Source organism: Poeciliopsis prolifica, unplaced genomic scaffold (genome assembly GCF_027474105.1).
Source record: "Poeciliopsis prolifica strain line A6 unplaced genomic scaffold, Auburn_PproV2 SCAFFOLD162, whole genome shotgun sequence".
Taxonomy (NCBI): Eukaryota; Metazoa; Chordata; class Actinopteri; order Cyprinodontiformes; family Poeciliidae; genus Poeciliopsis; species Poeciliopsis prolifica.
In genome coordinates, this window is record NW_026562537.1 from 49,041 (window position 1) to 62,927 (window position 13,887).

Sequence of the window (13,887 nt, forward strand, 5' to 3'; positions counted from 1 at the left end):
CTTTCTCACTGAGTGTTTTATTAATGACTTATATAAATGAAATAAAAAAAATCCCAGAAATTTGTCAAAAAAATTCAGCAATTTTCTGAGATCAAAAAGTCAAAAATTTGCTTGAAAATTTTCTGATAAGCTCATAAATTTCCGACAAAAAACCTGTGGATTTCAGTGTGAAAAGTCATGTTTACTTTAAAATTTCTGACATTTTCCAGAAAAAAATTGCAAGCACATTTTGACTTTTTAAACTTTTTTTTTTAAATTTTGAAACTAAAGATTTGAGTTTTTGGACAGAAATTTACTCCTTTTATTTTCCGTCTATGCTGCCGATATTTTCTCTGATGTTTTCATGTCAACACCAGAAAAATTTATTTTTTGCATTAATTTAAAGGTTTTTATTTTTTTAACAGAAAAAACATTTCCATTATTGCAAAATCAGCTCTTTGCTTTGCCAAATAAAATAATAATTCATATTTAGCACCTTTTCGCGGGACATTAAGGGTGTAACAGAAGACGGAGCTCAGCATGGCAGGGTCTTAATCTGTCCACATACCAGCCGTCTCCTCACATGGTGTGTGTGTGTGTGTGTGTGTGTGTGTGTGTGTGTGTGTGTGTGTGTGTGTGTGTGTGTGTGTGTGTGTGTGTGTGTGTGTGTGTGAGAGAGAGAGAGAGGAGCTGAAACCTGACTCCAACACACTCTAGTCCGAACCCCAGTGTGCATCCTGGTTCTGCTGCTGCAGTCCTGAACAGGCTGAGCAGCAAAGCTGAGGAGGAAGAGGAGGACAAACCGGGCCCTGGAAGAGAACCGGACCCAGGAAGAGAACCGGGCTCAGGTAGGAACTGGCCAGTTTTCCCTCTCCATTTGGTTTCATGCTGATGGTTCCGGCCCTCGTTGAACTTTTGCGCCGTCTATTCTGGGCGGCAACACAACTGAGAGTGACCCACTAACCTGCAGGAGCAAAGAGATCAACGTTGAGTTTCACCTTAAGGTGGCGGCCGGCTATTTAAAGTCCAACTGCTTTTGCAAAAGTGCAACAAAACAAGAATAAAAAGTTAACATGTAAACTCACCTTTTATCTCCTTTTAATATTTTTATCCTGTTGGATTTTTTCCAACCTTTTGTAATAAAAAGATGCTCAAAATAAGTAACTTCTGGCTTTATCAAACCAGAAACACAAATGTAAGGATCACAACCCGGTGTTATGAAAACTAACAGCAATAATGTAGGTTATTTAGCATTATAAAAAAAAATAGGGTTCAAATTGGATTTTAACCATATGTCACCAGTTCAAACTAAATATCTAACTAGAAATCTACTATTCAGTTGAAAGTCTAATAATAACTTGCTAAACAACTACTTGCTTAGTGCTAAATGTTTAGTTGCTCAACTAAGTATTTAGTTTGTGAGAAAAATATCTCGCTACTGGGCCTATTATGGTAGCTAAAAACTAAATATTTAGCATTAAATTAATTATTTAGTTACCAAGTTATAGTTTCAAACTAAATATTTTGCTACAAAGCTGTATTCTTTGCTTAAAACTAAACATTTAGCTTGCTAGTTAAATATTTAAGTTCAAACTAATTATTTGACTTGCAAACCAAATATTTAGTTAGCAAGCTAAATATTTAAATTGAAGCTTAACATTTAAATTGGAGCTAAATCTTTAGTTGCTAAGTTAAATATATACCACGTTAACTCAATATTTTGCATCAAACTAATTATGTAACCTGCTGCGTCGTTTGTAGCTAAATATTTAGTTTGTAAACTAAATAAGCTTAGAAAGTATATAATTTGCTAACTATTTAGTTTGGTGCAAAATATTTAGTCGGTATTCTAACTATTTTATTTTATTCTAACTATTTTATTGAATATTAACCTTCACTTCCTAACTAAATGTTTGTATGTAAATATTTAAATTGTGGCAAAGTATTTAGTTTACAAATTGAATAGTTTAAAACTGTGATGTTAATAATTGAATGAACAACATGCTAATATTTTGCATTTTTTTGTATAATTTCATCTGCAAATCAACTAAAGGAGAAAGTTTAGTAGATTCTTCATGTGTCCAGCAGCTGCTCTGACTGACAGCCAGTCAGCCGAACTTCCTGTCCCCATCAGCCGGTTGCCATGTCTCTGTCGGCTGACCTGAGCTGCCTCCAGAGCAGCCAGGGCGCGGAGCGCGAGGCGGCGCTGGCGGCGCTGGAGAAGCAGTTGATGTGTCCGATCTGTGCTGACATCTTCAGCAAGCCGGTCGTCATCCTGCCGTGCCAACACAACCTGTGCAGGAAATGCGCCAACGAGCTTTATCAGGTCAGACACGCCACTGTTTCTGCACCGCATAGCAGGAATAACACACACACACACATTCAGGGTGTGTTTGGATTATCTGCATCTAAACTGGGACATGATGGTGGTTAACTGGTATGAACTGGTGTGATGGCAGCAGCAGAACCAGCTGCCATCACCTGGATGAGCCGCTGTGAATTACTGGAACCCAAAACTAATCCATCCTCAGTGTTTACTGCAAAACAAGAGAAGAAGAAAACAAGATATTTTTACAAAGTCATATTTGACGCAGTTTATATCTTAATATTTAATGAAAAAGCTAAATGTACAGTTTACAAACTAAATATTTAGTTTCTGAACTTGGTTTCAAGTGTCTCTTGAAACTTATTGGAAGCAGAAGTAAAAAATCACTTTACAAATTAAACTGTAAACTTGAAGTTTAGTTTGTAAAATGAATATATATTGTAGTTTGATCAAATTATGTTTTTAACCAAATATCTCTAAATAATTCATGTGTAAATATTTAATGACAAACTTATTACTTAGTTTGTTAATAGATGTTTAATTCCAGAATTATCATTTAGTTAGTAAACTGGATTAAAATCTTCACTCAAACTTATTGGAATCAGAAGTAAAATCAGTGGTTTGAACTAGACCCTTAATTCTCAACTAAGGGTTTAGTTTGTAAACTGGGTATCTAATTACAAAGCTAAATAATTAACTATTTAGTCTGTAAATAAATGTTAAACTACAGACAAATTACATAGATACTCAATTAAGGAGGGATTACTTAGTTGGTAAATAGTTAACTCCAATCTAATTAGTTTGAAAACTGTTTTATTTTGAAACAAAAAATTTACCTTGCTAACTAAATATTTAGGTACAAAGAAAGCAACTCTGAATATATTTTGTGAACTAAATATGTAGTTTAGAAATTTAGTTTAGTGATTAGACTAATTATTCAGCCAATTGAGCATTAAGTTACTAAGCTAAACATTTAGTTAACAGCTTGCTAACTAAATAATTAGCTTTGAGCTTCATATTTAGCTCCCAGCTCAGTCTTATTGTGAGGTCTTATTATGTAAGCTTAGTGTGAACTAAATAGTTTAAACGGCGCCATTTATTAATTAGTTTTTTCTCTAACAATAACTGGAATCATTGCTTATTTTTACAAACAGCAGCTTGTGTTAATTTCAAACATTCCAGCATCATTTTATTGATTGACTTCCGTCTTGTTTTCCGTGGGCAGCCATCTTTGTTCCACGCCAGAACCACGATGCTTGTGAGCAGCGGCCGTTTCCGCTGCCCGACCTGCAGACACGACGTGGTGCTGGATCGCCACGGCGTCTACGGCCTGCAGAGGAACCTGCTGGTCGAAAACATCATCGACGTCTACAAACAGGAGCTCAACCAAATACCAAGGTGGAGGGAATCCACTAAAACTAACAAACACCGGGCTACGTGTCACACATCCGGTTTGTAGGGCGCGATGACGTCACTCACAGAGCGTGCTCACCGTTTTGCCAACCGCCATATTAAAAAGAATAAACGTTCCGTCTTTGAGTTAGTGAACATAGATGCTAACGGTGTAGCATGTCTTACGATTCTGAAGTTTTCGACCATAGGCGGCAACTTAATCCTCAGCATCGTCCGCCATGTTTGCTGTTTTTCTTCCCGCTCATATGGACGCAGATTAGTGACGTATGTCGAGTGTCAATGACATTCCGATAGGCTGAAGGAGGCCTGGTCGAACAGAATCAGGTCACATTTAAAAAGATCGGATATGTATCGGATATCGAGTAAAAATCTGATTTGTGTTGTTCGGAGTGTCATGAACAGATCAGTTGCAGGTCGCATTAAAAGAACAAAAATCAAATTTGGTAAGAGCTAGTGGCAACTAGCTACATTTACTCGAGTAATTTGTTTTGAAACAAAAATTATTTTTAGGTGAATTTCTACTACAATGTATTGATTATTTTTACTTGAGTAATTTTATCATGAAGAATTTCTACTCCTACTGGAGTAAAATGTCTGGATTTTCTACCCACTAAATGAAATACAAACATGTCTTAACCAAAAAGTCACCAGACACACATAAGTTTTTATTGAAAGAAACTGATTTTATTTTTTGTTGTTACTTTTATGAATTATTGTCATTTTGGTCCTTAAAATACCAAAATTTCCACTTAACCTTATATTTTGGTCCATCTGATTATGTAATTTCTAAGTAGTGAATGATTTACCCAAGTAGACTTTTTACCAAATACTTTTTTTACTCTTTAGTAATTTTTTAGATGCTACTTTTCTCGCCGCCGGTGGTTTCAGTCGCTTCAGGCTGCAGTGTGAACGCAGCCTATTAACTAAAGACCCTGAATGAAGACATGTTGTATCTTCCTCTCCAGCGCGCCTCCTCTTCCTCTTCCTCCTCCTCCTCCTCCTGCTGAGGCGACCTGTTCAGATCACGAAGGTGAAAAGTTGAACATCTACTGCCTCACCTGCCAGCTTCCCACCTGCTCTTTCTGTAAAGTCTTCGGAGCGCATCAGAACTGCCGGGTGGCTCCTCTGACGGACGTCCACCAGCAGAAGAAGGTGAACCGAGCCGCCATGTTGGAGGCGTTTCATGCTCCACGTCGCTAAAATAAATGTTTTGTTTTGCAGGATGAGCTGAGCGAAGGCATCAGTTCTCTGGGGGCGTTTAGAGACAGAGTCCAGGCTCTGGTCAGTGACATAGAAGACACCTGCAGAGCCGTGGAGGTATTCAAAGTGCTTTATTTCACATTCTGTCAGATGCCATCATCCAATATATTGATCAATGTTCCAATTATTAATCAAAGGCAATTCTAAACTACCACAGTGTATTAGGGCAATTGCAGGTGGAACAAATAGAGGAGTAAATTCCTGCCTAAAAACCCTGACATTTTGATAATAATTCCAGAATTTTTTCTGATGAAATAATGCTGGGAAAAACATAAAAGATTTTAGATTAATCCCAGGAATTTTCTTGGGAAAAAAAAGCGAGAAAAGTTCAAAAGTAAAACATTTCCTAACATTGAAATTTACAACAATTTCCAAAAGTGCCACATTTTCAATCTTTGAAGAATTTCATTGTTTTTGCTGGAAAATTTGAGATTAAGTAAAAACATTTCTGAGTATTTCTGGCAAATTTGGAAAATTTTAAGCTTCGTACATTTTGGGAAAAGACAAAAGAGAAATCCTCCAACCACTAAATTCTGATGCCACTCCATTTATGTTTACAATTTGTGAAGAAGGATGTTGCGCTCAGCATCTTCTTCAGAGGTTTTTGAGCCGTTTCCTTCAGTGATTTTTGGTGCAGCGCCCCACAGGCAAAGAGGGGATCAGGTTTCTCAAACGGTTTGGTTACTTTGACTCAGGAAATGTAACAAATATTTAAGTTTTGGTTCCCAGTAAAAACAGGGTGTTATCAGATGTGAAAACACCCTGAGATTTGATGAAAACTAACTGACTTGGTACTGTATTTGTAATAAAGGATCGTATGACATTTCCTTTAATTCCCAGATTTGTATTTTAATTGTGTACAGGAGAGCTACAACACCCAGAAACAGAACCTGTGTGACAAGTTCAGCTGCATGTTTTCCATCCTGGAGGAAAGACGGAAGGTCAGAATTTGTGTTTTTATCTGATTATCTTCACTTTTAAGCAACATAACATTTGTTTCTGTGTAAGCACCATCAATATTTATCATTATAAAATACTCACTGGCTGATATGTAGTTTATATCAATGCATGCTCTAAATATCTTTGAATAATTTTGTCCTTTCAGGGCAAAAACACAAAATCTTCCCAAATAATTTTGGCCTAGTTTCTAGTGCACTTGAAATGAGGCAAAACTAATTAAAAAGTAACTTTTCAGCAAGAGAGAAGGTCTCGCTTTCAGTCAATAATTCCTCAATATTATTTCACAATAACAAGATGTTTTTCCCCATGATACCAGTTAAGGAATATTAAGGAATTATTGTATTAAAACAAGCTTATGTACTGAAAAATTGCTTCTGTGTTAATTTGTGTCATTTCAAGAGTATTAAGATATTTGTACTAAAACGAGACCAAAAACACCCGGTGAGGTTTTGTGTTATTTTCAGTGAAACTGTTTCTGCTTTAAATTGAGCGAAATAAATGTTCCTTCTTCTTCTTTGATTCCTGTGATTTTTGAAGGTTATGACGCAACAAATCAGCTCTGAAGAAGACGAGAAGGTAAACCACACCCAGATGCTGATGCGCTGCTATGGCGATAGCATGGAGGCCAACAGGAAGCTGTTGTCAAGCGTGGAGAGCAGCATGGCGGAGCTGGACATGGCTGCGTTTGTCCAGGTGGGTCACACCTGTCCAGGTAAAACCGGCTACTCATGTAAGAAAGATTGTCACCATTAAAAAATGTTTTTTCAGAGTGTTATTTAGAATTTTTTCTGTTCTTACATAATAAATCTGAATTATTACAGAAATTTTCTCACATTTCTTTTATTTCTTTCATCCTATTCTTAGAATTCAAAAGAATTGACCTCTAAGTAAGTATTAGAGCAAAAGAAAAGCTTCACCTCATTATTTTTTCCTCTGTACGTATTATTTTCTTTCCTCTTCATCTGCAGAGTGATTGCAGCGTCCAGCGCCAGTCCACCCGAGACACTGACACCAGGATATGACCGTCTGAGTCTCTACAGGTTTAATTTTAGCAAACAGGAGGAAATGCTGAGGAGCATAGACTTTGACAAAGGTGAGCAAGAAAACAAAATTGAAAAAAAAAAGGAAAATTATTCTTTTCAGAGTGTAAGAACAAATCAATTCTTCTTTGGGAGCAAAGTTAAATTTAGAAATTGAGAAGCATAAGTTGAGTTTGTAATATCAAGGAGAAATATAATAGTTAACGCCATAAAAAATAGATTTCTTCTTCAAATAAATCCTTTTAAAAAATATTACTGGCCAATATTAGTATCCAATATTAATATTTCCGTAATGGCCGATAATCAATATTTACTGATATTTTATTATGTTTCTCTGTCATCTGGACACTAAAACAACAAACTAACTGAACAAAGCATGAAGCTGTTAGCATGTACAGCTAACGTTTGTTAGCTTCTTCATTGAACAAAAATACAACTTAATTACATGAGGAAAATACTAATGAGGTCATTTACAGTATGATAGCAATGCTACAGCTACACACCTACCTAACGTGAGGCTAGCAGGCAGGTTTTGTTCCTGTAATAAAGATTTTGTTGTTGCTCAGATAAAATATCAAATTAAATAAAAAAATTATACTCGTAGGAGAATTTTCATAAAAATGATGTAATCCCTTATTTCCACTCTTAACATCAAATGTTTAATCTATGGACTCCGTCAGCTTCACCAAATAACATTAGGATTTAATTGAGACGTATTCAAAGAACCCCTGATTATTGTGTGTTTTCTCTTTACTAGTTGTTGAAGACATTTGTGAAGAACCAGAAGTCAGTCCAGATCCAGAAGAAAGCAAAGGACCTTTAATCCAGAACACAGAACCGGAACTATGTCAGGAGCTGTTAATCCCGGACCGTCACGCTTTGGAAGAACCGGCTGAAGAGCCACTTCCACCTCCCATCTCTCCACCAGTGGAACCATTACAGCTTGATGAACTGGGAGCGGACCCAGATCCTGCAGTTCCTGGCCCAGAAGCCGGTTCTTTAGAGTCTACTGGAGAACATTTGCAGCCAGAAACTGATGGTCCAGGTTCCGGCGATGTTGGTCCAGGTCAGGTTAGGGTGGAGAGAAAGGTGGAGCATGTCTGGGCCGAGGCCCAGCAGCCTGTGAGAGAGGAAAACCTGAGGAAAGACCAGGAGGGGATGAACACGCCACAGGTAGGGCATCAGGTCCGGTTCTGGTATTATTCTCTTATAGAACCGACCCGAGCCGCACCAGTCCTGGTGTAGCTCCTTCAGTGAGAGGTCCATTAAACAGAGGCTGTGTTTCCATTAAAATGTTTTTAAAACTTTGCTAATATTCCACTAAAGTAGAGAAAACATCATTTTGCTTTGCATTTTTTTCAACTAAATAAGAAACAGAATCAAAATCACAGTAAAGTTTGTTAAAAAAACACTGCGCACCATCATCCTCCTACTACTTCCTGTCATCTTTGTCGTTTCCTCCGGTAGTAAAATCTTGTTGTTGATCATGTGACTTGTGTGATGTGAAAAAGAAACAACCGAAAAAATCCAAAAATTCATAAAAATACGAGCATTTTGAACTTAAGATGAAAGAAAGAAATCTGATCTGGCCAGAATTACTCAAGCAGCAGTTTTAGCTTCACCTGGTTTAAATTCTGTAAAAAAATCTCCTGTTAAGCACCTTTGGCCTTCAAAGTATTTATTGGTTAACCAGAAAAATAACCACCAGACCAGCCCGACGCTGAGCTGATGTTAAGTATAACTGCCCTCCTCTTGAAGGTCAGACGGAGCTTTCCTTCAGGTGACGGAGCTCAAAGCTATTAGCGTAGCATTAGCGCTGCACTCTGGGAAACCCTGCCAAAGAGTAACGTTTCAGAGCAGGTGATCTGCCACGAGGCCACAGGGGATTCCCCCTTCAGCACGTCTCGGCTGTTTCTTAAACCTGAATCTGGAGGAACCATCTTAAAACCTCCAACAACTTCCTGCCCTGTAAACCTGGGGTGGATAAATAAGTCTCATTTTGGCCCAAATCAAACTAACAAACTGTTAAAATAGTAATAAACAGCTGTCTCTGCATTTGGTAAGTATTTCTTAAAGATGCAGTATGATATAAACAATCCAAGATAAATTTCTTCTCTGGGAGACTAATAAAATGATCTTAACTTAAAATCAACTCTTTTTTAGCTTTCCTTTATGTTTTAATGTTTTTCTCTCACCAAAATCAAACCTGGAGTGTTGCTTTGATTCTTTCATTCATATTTGAGAAATCATTTAATCTCCATGACAACATTTCAGCTGCATAAAATGCCTGGGGAGAACTAGCCCCGCCTTCTAGACGTAGCTCCTCCCCCACCCAGATCCTTTGGACGAGCTAGCCAACAATTAGCAAACACCTGGTGGAACTGTTGAGCTCATTACTGCTCAGTAAGAACCTGGTAAAAATGTGAAAGAGTTAGTAGAGGAGCCATATTGGGATGACTTCCTGAAAGTGGCGCTTTAGAAAGAGCTGGAGTTTTTAAAGAGACAAAGAGCCAATTTAAAGGCATTAATTGACACAGTCAAAATTCTTTTAAGTCATATTTGACATTTAGAGCATTTTTGTAACAACTGAAGGGAACATAGTTATTTGATTGTTAAATAAAATTGTTTTTCCACTCAAATTTTCAACTTTGCAAACTCAGAAACTTCCTATTTTTTTCTAGAAATTTTGATATTAATTAACAAAAAATTCTTTCAAATTTTTAAGCTCAGAAAAGTCAGAGCTTTTCCTATTAATATTTTCAGATTAATCTAAAAATGTCAGTTTATATCTTTTTCCTTTTTTCTATCTTTAACAGTTCCAGTCAAACTCGTAATTAATCGTTTTGGGGATGCTGGAGCTTTGATAACGCTTCCATCCTGTTGTACCTCCAGATTGTCACACTGGTTTTCTACCTGTTGGCCTTGCTGGTCATCCTGCTGAGGTTCTGGTCTTACATCGACTGTTTTATTTACTTGTGAACCCAGAAGAGAGACGCACATGAACCGGCGCCTCCACGCAGGTCAGGCGGCGCTGTTTCAATGCCCTTTACTGACATCCTGTGGTTAAATCACGCTACTACAGTTTGCTTTCAGACTGCGGCTGTTGGATGAAAGAAAAACTAATAAAAGCTCAACGCAAAGTCATAATTTCGACTTTCAGGATCAATTAAATTTCCCTTTGGGATTAATAAAGTATTCTTGAATTTTAATTTGAATAATTGTGACTGATTCTCTAAGGCGGCATAATCATGACTAAATCATAATTGTTCATGAGAATCTCAAAATTATGACTTTAAGTGTCATAAATATGACTTAGGACATCAGAACTATGACTTTGTATCGCTTAATTATTAATTAATATCTGAGAATTATGACTGAATATGATCATTTTGATTGTGAATATGACAATTATAAATTTAAAGCAAAGTAATTGGAACCTTAAATCTCATAATTATGACTTAGAAAATCAAAATTATCTCAAAATTATGTCTGGATCTTATAGTTATGATTTTGAAAGTTTAAATTATGACTTTTATTTTTTCTTCCTGAGATCTTAATACTTAATATTTATAATTGCCCTAACACCATGCAGGTATGGCTTGAAATAATTTACTTTTTTATTTATGTATTTTTTTTTTTTTCAGAAGAACACGGAGAACCAGAGCTGTCCTTCCTCCGGTTCTCCTCTCTCTTCATCATCCTCCTCCTCGCCTCTGGTCCGGGTTCTTGGTGGATCCAGTTTCTGTGTCTCGGCTGCAGCAGGATCAGAAAAATGAGGCTCTTTTGCTTCATTCATGATCATTTTTAAAACCCAGAGTGCCACAGGAAGTTATTTTCTTTATCGTCGTAGCTGTTTTGATTTGCTGCAAACTGCAGATTGTTTCTTGTTTTGCTCCAAACTTTGGTTTTGGTATAAAACTCTCAGTACATTTTTGGGGTTTTTTTTACTAGCTTGTGTTGCTGGATGGAGACTTTAGAGCAAATTTGGAGCAGATTTGCTCGTTTTTAAACGTGTTTTTGTAGATTTTGTGGGGTTAAAACATAAAGTCACGCGTTTCTAATCACAGAATGTTTTAAAATATAAAGACAAATCCCATCATAACATGTCTCTGATGTCATTTATCCACGCAAAGTTTTAGAAACGAAGGTTCTGCAACGGTTGGAGGCTGTAGCTTCCGGCGTGGGCGGCACGCCTTCAAAATAAAAGCATTGAAATTTAGCCTCGTATGTTTAAATAGTAAAACCAGGGTTTATACTTGACAGTATGTCAGAATATTTTAGTTCCTGTGTGGAAAATAATCTGGACAAACTTTTACAACTTTCCAATTCAAAGGAGCAATAGTAATGTTTTTAGATTGAATTTGTATGAGAGGTGATGTTTTTCAGAGACTTCCTGGAGATAAATCACTGATTTATCTTTGTTTTCTTAATATTTTAAAGAATAACACATGGTTTATTTAATATAAGTTTGGGGTCAAAAATTATTTTTGAATTTAATTGAATGGCCTTAAGAAGTAGCAGAATACATAAAATCACTAAATTTGACATTATTTTTGTTTCATAGAGCTCTTTTTTAATAGCTGCTCTCTCAGTTGTTGCCAGGATCAAATATTTAAACCAAAATTAGGAAAACTTCTCTCAAATTTCAGGACTAATTTTTTCTATTTTTGCTGGCTTCAACAATGCGTGAGGTGGTCGTTTGTTTATTTTTTTACAATAGGAGGCAAAAATAAATTCAGGCATCCAAATATTTTTAAAATAAAACCAGAAAATAATTTTATTCTAAAAAATGTTTTATCTTTGAACCAAGAAAACATTTAATGTTTTTGTAGCTGATCCCCAGTACTTGAATTAAAAAACAGTCGGTCTCGACAGGTGATATTGGCTTTATTTCTCCTTTGATGATTTTGCTGGATCATCGTCAGGTCACTTGACTTCAAAACCTCCATCATCATCACCATCATCATCACCATCACCGTGAAAACTAAACAAATACAAATATTAAAATACAACACAAATCAACAATACAACAACACACAAAAACGTACCTCGCTGCCTTTACTGGGGAACGCCATTTCTTAGTCCAACGTTTGACAGTTCATTTGGTTCACTGCAATTCCCCAGTTTTATAGGCCCTGCCCTCTTTCTCTACGGCAGCCCGTGAGGTACGTATTAAAAAAAAAATCCCAAGACATTACAAAATACCATTAAACCAAATAAATCACCAACAATGCAAACCAAAACAGACAAACATACATAAACAATCTGCAACAGTCTTAAATTAGAAATTCATTTAAATTGTTTAATTTAAATAAACTACAAATAATTTAGACATTTCATTTTACAATCCGTTACACTCCCACCAATAATGCATGAACCATTACTAAAATTATGCATTATTTAAAAGGTTTTTTTTTTTAAAAATCATGCAGATTGTTTAAAAACATGCTCGTCTGTGTACATTAAGTTTACAAATCGTTTTCTAATAACACCACCAATTTTGCACCGGTCTTTCTATTACTGAACTCTTAGAAATAATATCCCTACCTGATCTTTGTTCTCCTGTCCTCAATTTTACTTTTCGAACCAAGCCATCGCTATCAACAATTGTTTCAACAACACGACCCAACTGCCACCTATTTCTTGGGAGAAAATCCCTTTACTATTACAATATCATTTATTTTTAAATTGCGCCGAACTACATGCCATTTTTGTCTAATGGAAATATTCTGGAGGTATTCTCTCTTCCACCGACTCCAAAACTGCTCAACCAGAAACTGCACACGGCGCCAACGTTTTGAGGAATAGATATCCTCCCTCACAAATTTCCCTACAGGAGGCAAGGCAGACTCAGACTTCATCTGAAGCAGATGGTTAGGAGTTAAAGGTTCAAGAGAACCAGGGTCATTCATTCCCTTCAGTGTTAAAGGACGACTATTAATTATGGCCATGGCTTCATAAAAGAAAGTTTAATGAAGCATCATCAAGTTTTCCCAAGTTTTGTGATAGAGTAAAAGCTAATACATTTCGAATGGTTCGTATCTGACGCTCCCAAACACCACCAGCATGACTTGCTGATGGTGCATTAAAAATGAACTCACATTGATTTTCTGCCAGGAAAGACTCCAAATGTTTAGGACCACATTGTTTAAACTCATTTTGGGCTCCTACAAAATTTCTTCCTTGATCACAATATATCTGGCGAACGGCTCCTCTCAAACTAATGAAACAGCGCAGGCCATTAATAAAAGAATCTGTGGACAAATCCTCCAACATTTCAATGTGAACAGCTCTTGAATAAAGGCAGGTGAACAACAACCCATACCTTTTGTATTCCTTACGATTTCTTTTAACAATAAAAGGACCAAAACAGTCCATTCCACAATAGGTAAATGGTGCAGATGCTTCCAAGCGTTCTTTTGGAAGCTCAGCCATAAGTTGTTCTTCCACTGGACGTCTGATCTTCCTGCACTGCACACATTTATGAATCATCTGAGCCACCAACCTGCTGCAGCCAATAATCCAAAACCCATTAAGCCGGACCTGCATTTGAGTTTGACCTCTGCCTTGATGACTTACTTGATTGTGACAGTAAGACAAAATAAGATGAGTAACATGGCTGTGTTTTGGCAAAATCAGTGGATATCTAAAATCTTCACTAAGAGGTGAATGTTTTAATCGTCCACCAACTCGCAGCAGTCCATCTTTTACAATAGGATTCAAATTGAACAAAGGGCTAGAACGGGGAAGGATGTCTCCCCTTTTAACAACCTCATCTCGGAGCCAAAAGCCTGTTCTTGTACAAGTTTCACCACTGATTTAACAGCATCTTCCCGTTCTTTAACACTCACCACGTTTGAATAGCATTTGTTGTGGCATCCAAGTCTTTTGATTCTGGCAACAACTTTA

At 36.7% G+C, this 13,887-nt stretch overlaps 1 protein-coding gene and 1 long non-coding RNA gene across 4 annotated transcripts; one reads left to right on the forward strand and one right to left on the reverse strand.

Annotated features, from left to right (window-relative positions):
• Positions 1-539: 539 nt before the first annotated feature.
• LOC129356238 (tripartite motif-containing protein 54-like) lies at positions 540-11,069 on the forward strand. Of its 3 annotated transcripts, none has more exons than XM_055025839.1 (12): positions 540-827; positions 2,033-2,305; positions 3,531-3,703; positions 4,684-4,870; positions 4,940-5,035; positions 5,842-5,919; positions 6,476-6,631; positions 6,803-6,825; positions 6,907-7,031; positions 7,736-8,151; positions 9,871-9,998; positions 10,623-11,069. In XM_055025839.1, the coding sequence occupies exons 2-11, from the start codon at positions 2,123-2,125 to the stop codon at positions 9,955-9,957; spliced, it is 1,524 nt and encodes a 507-aa protein (XP_054881814.1). In that variant the 5' UTR covers positions 540-827; positions 2,033-2,122; the 3' UTR covers positions 9,958-9,998; positions 10,623-11,069. The 3 variants fall into 3 exon arrangements, with proteins under 3 accessions (XP_054881814.1, XP_054881815.1, XP_054881813.1); XM_055025840.1 differs by having other exon boundaries at positions 2,065-2,305; XM_055025838.1 differs by having other exon boundaries at positions 2,068-2,305.
• A 780-nt stretch (positions 11,070-11,849) lies between these two features.
• Positions 11,850-12,138, reverse strand: LOC129356241 (uncharacterized). The gene is made up of 2 exons (XR_008605383.1): positions 12,027-12,138; positions 11,850-11,962 (listed from the first exon to the last, which is right to left on the reverse strand). It is a non-coding gene; the product is annotated as an uncharacterized LOC129356241 (long non-coding RNA).
• Positions 12,139-13,887: the final 1,749 nt, after the last annotated feature.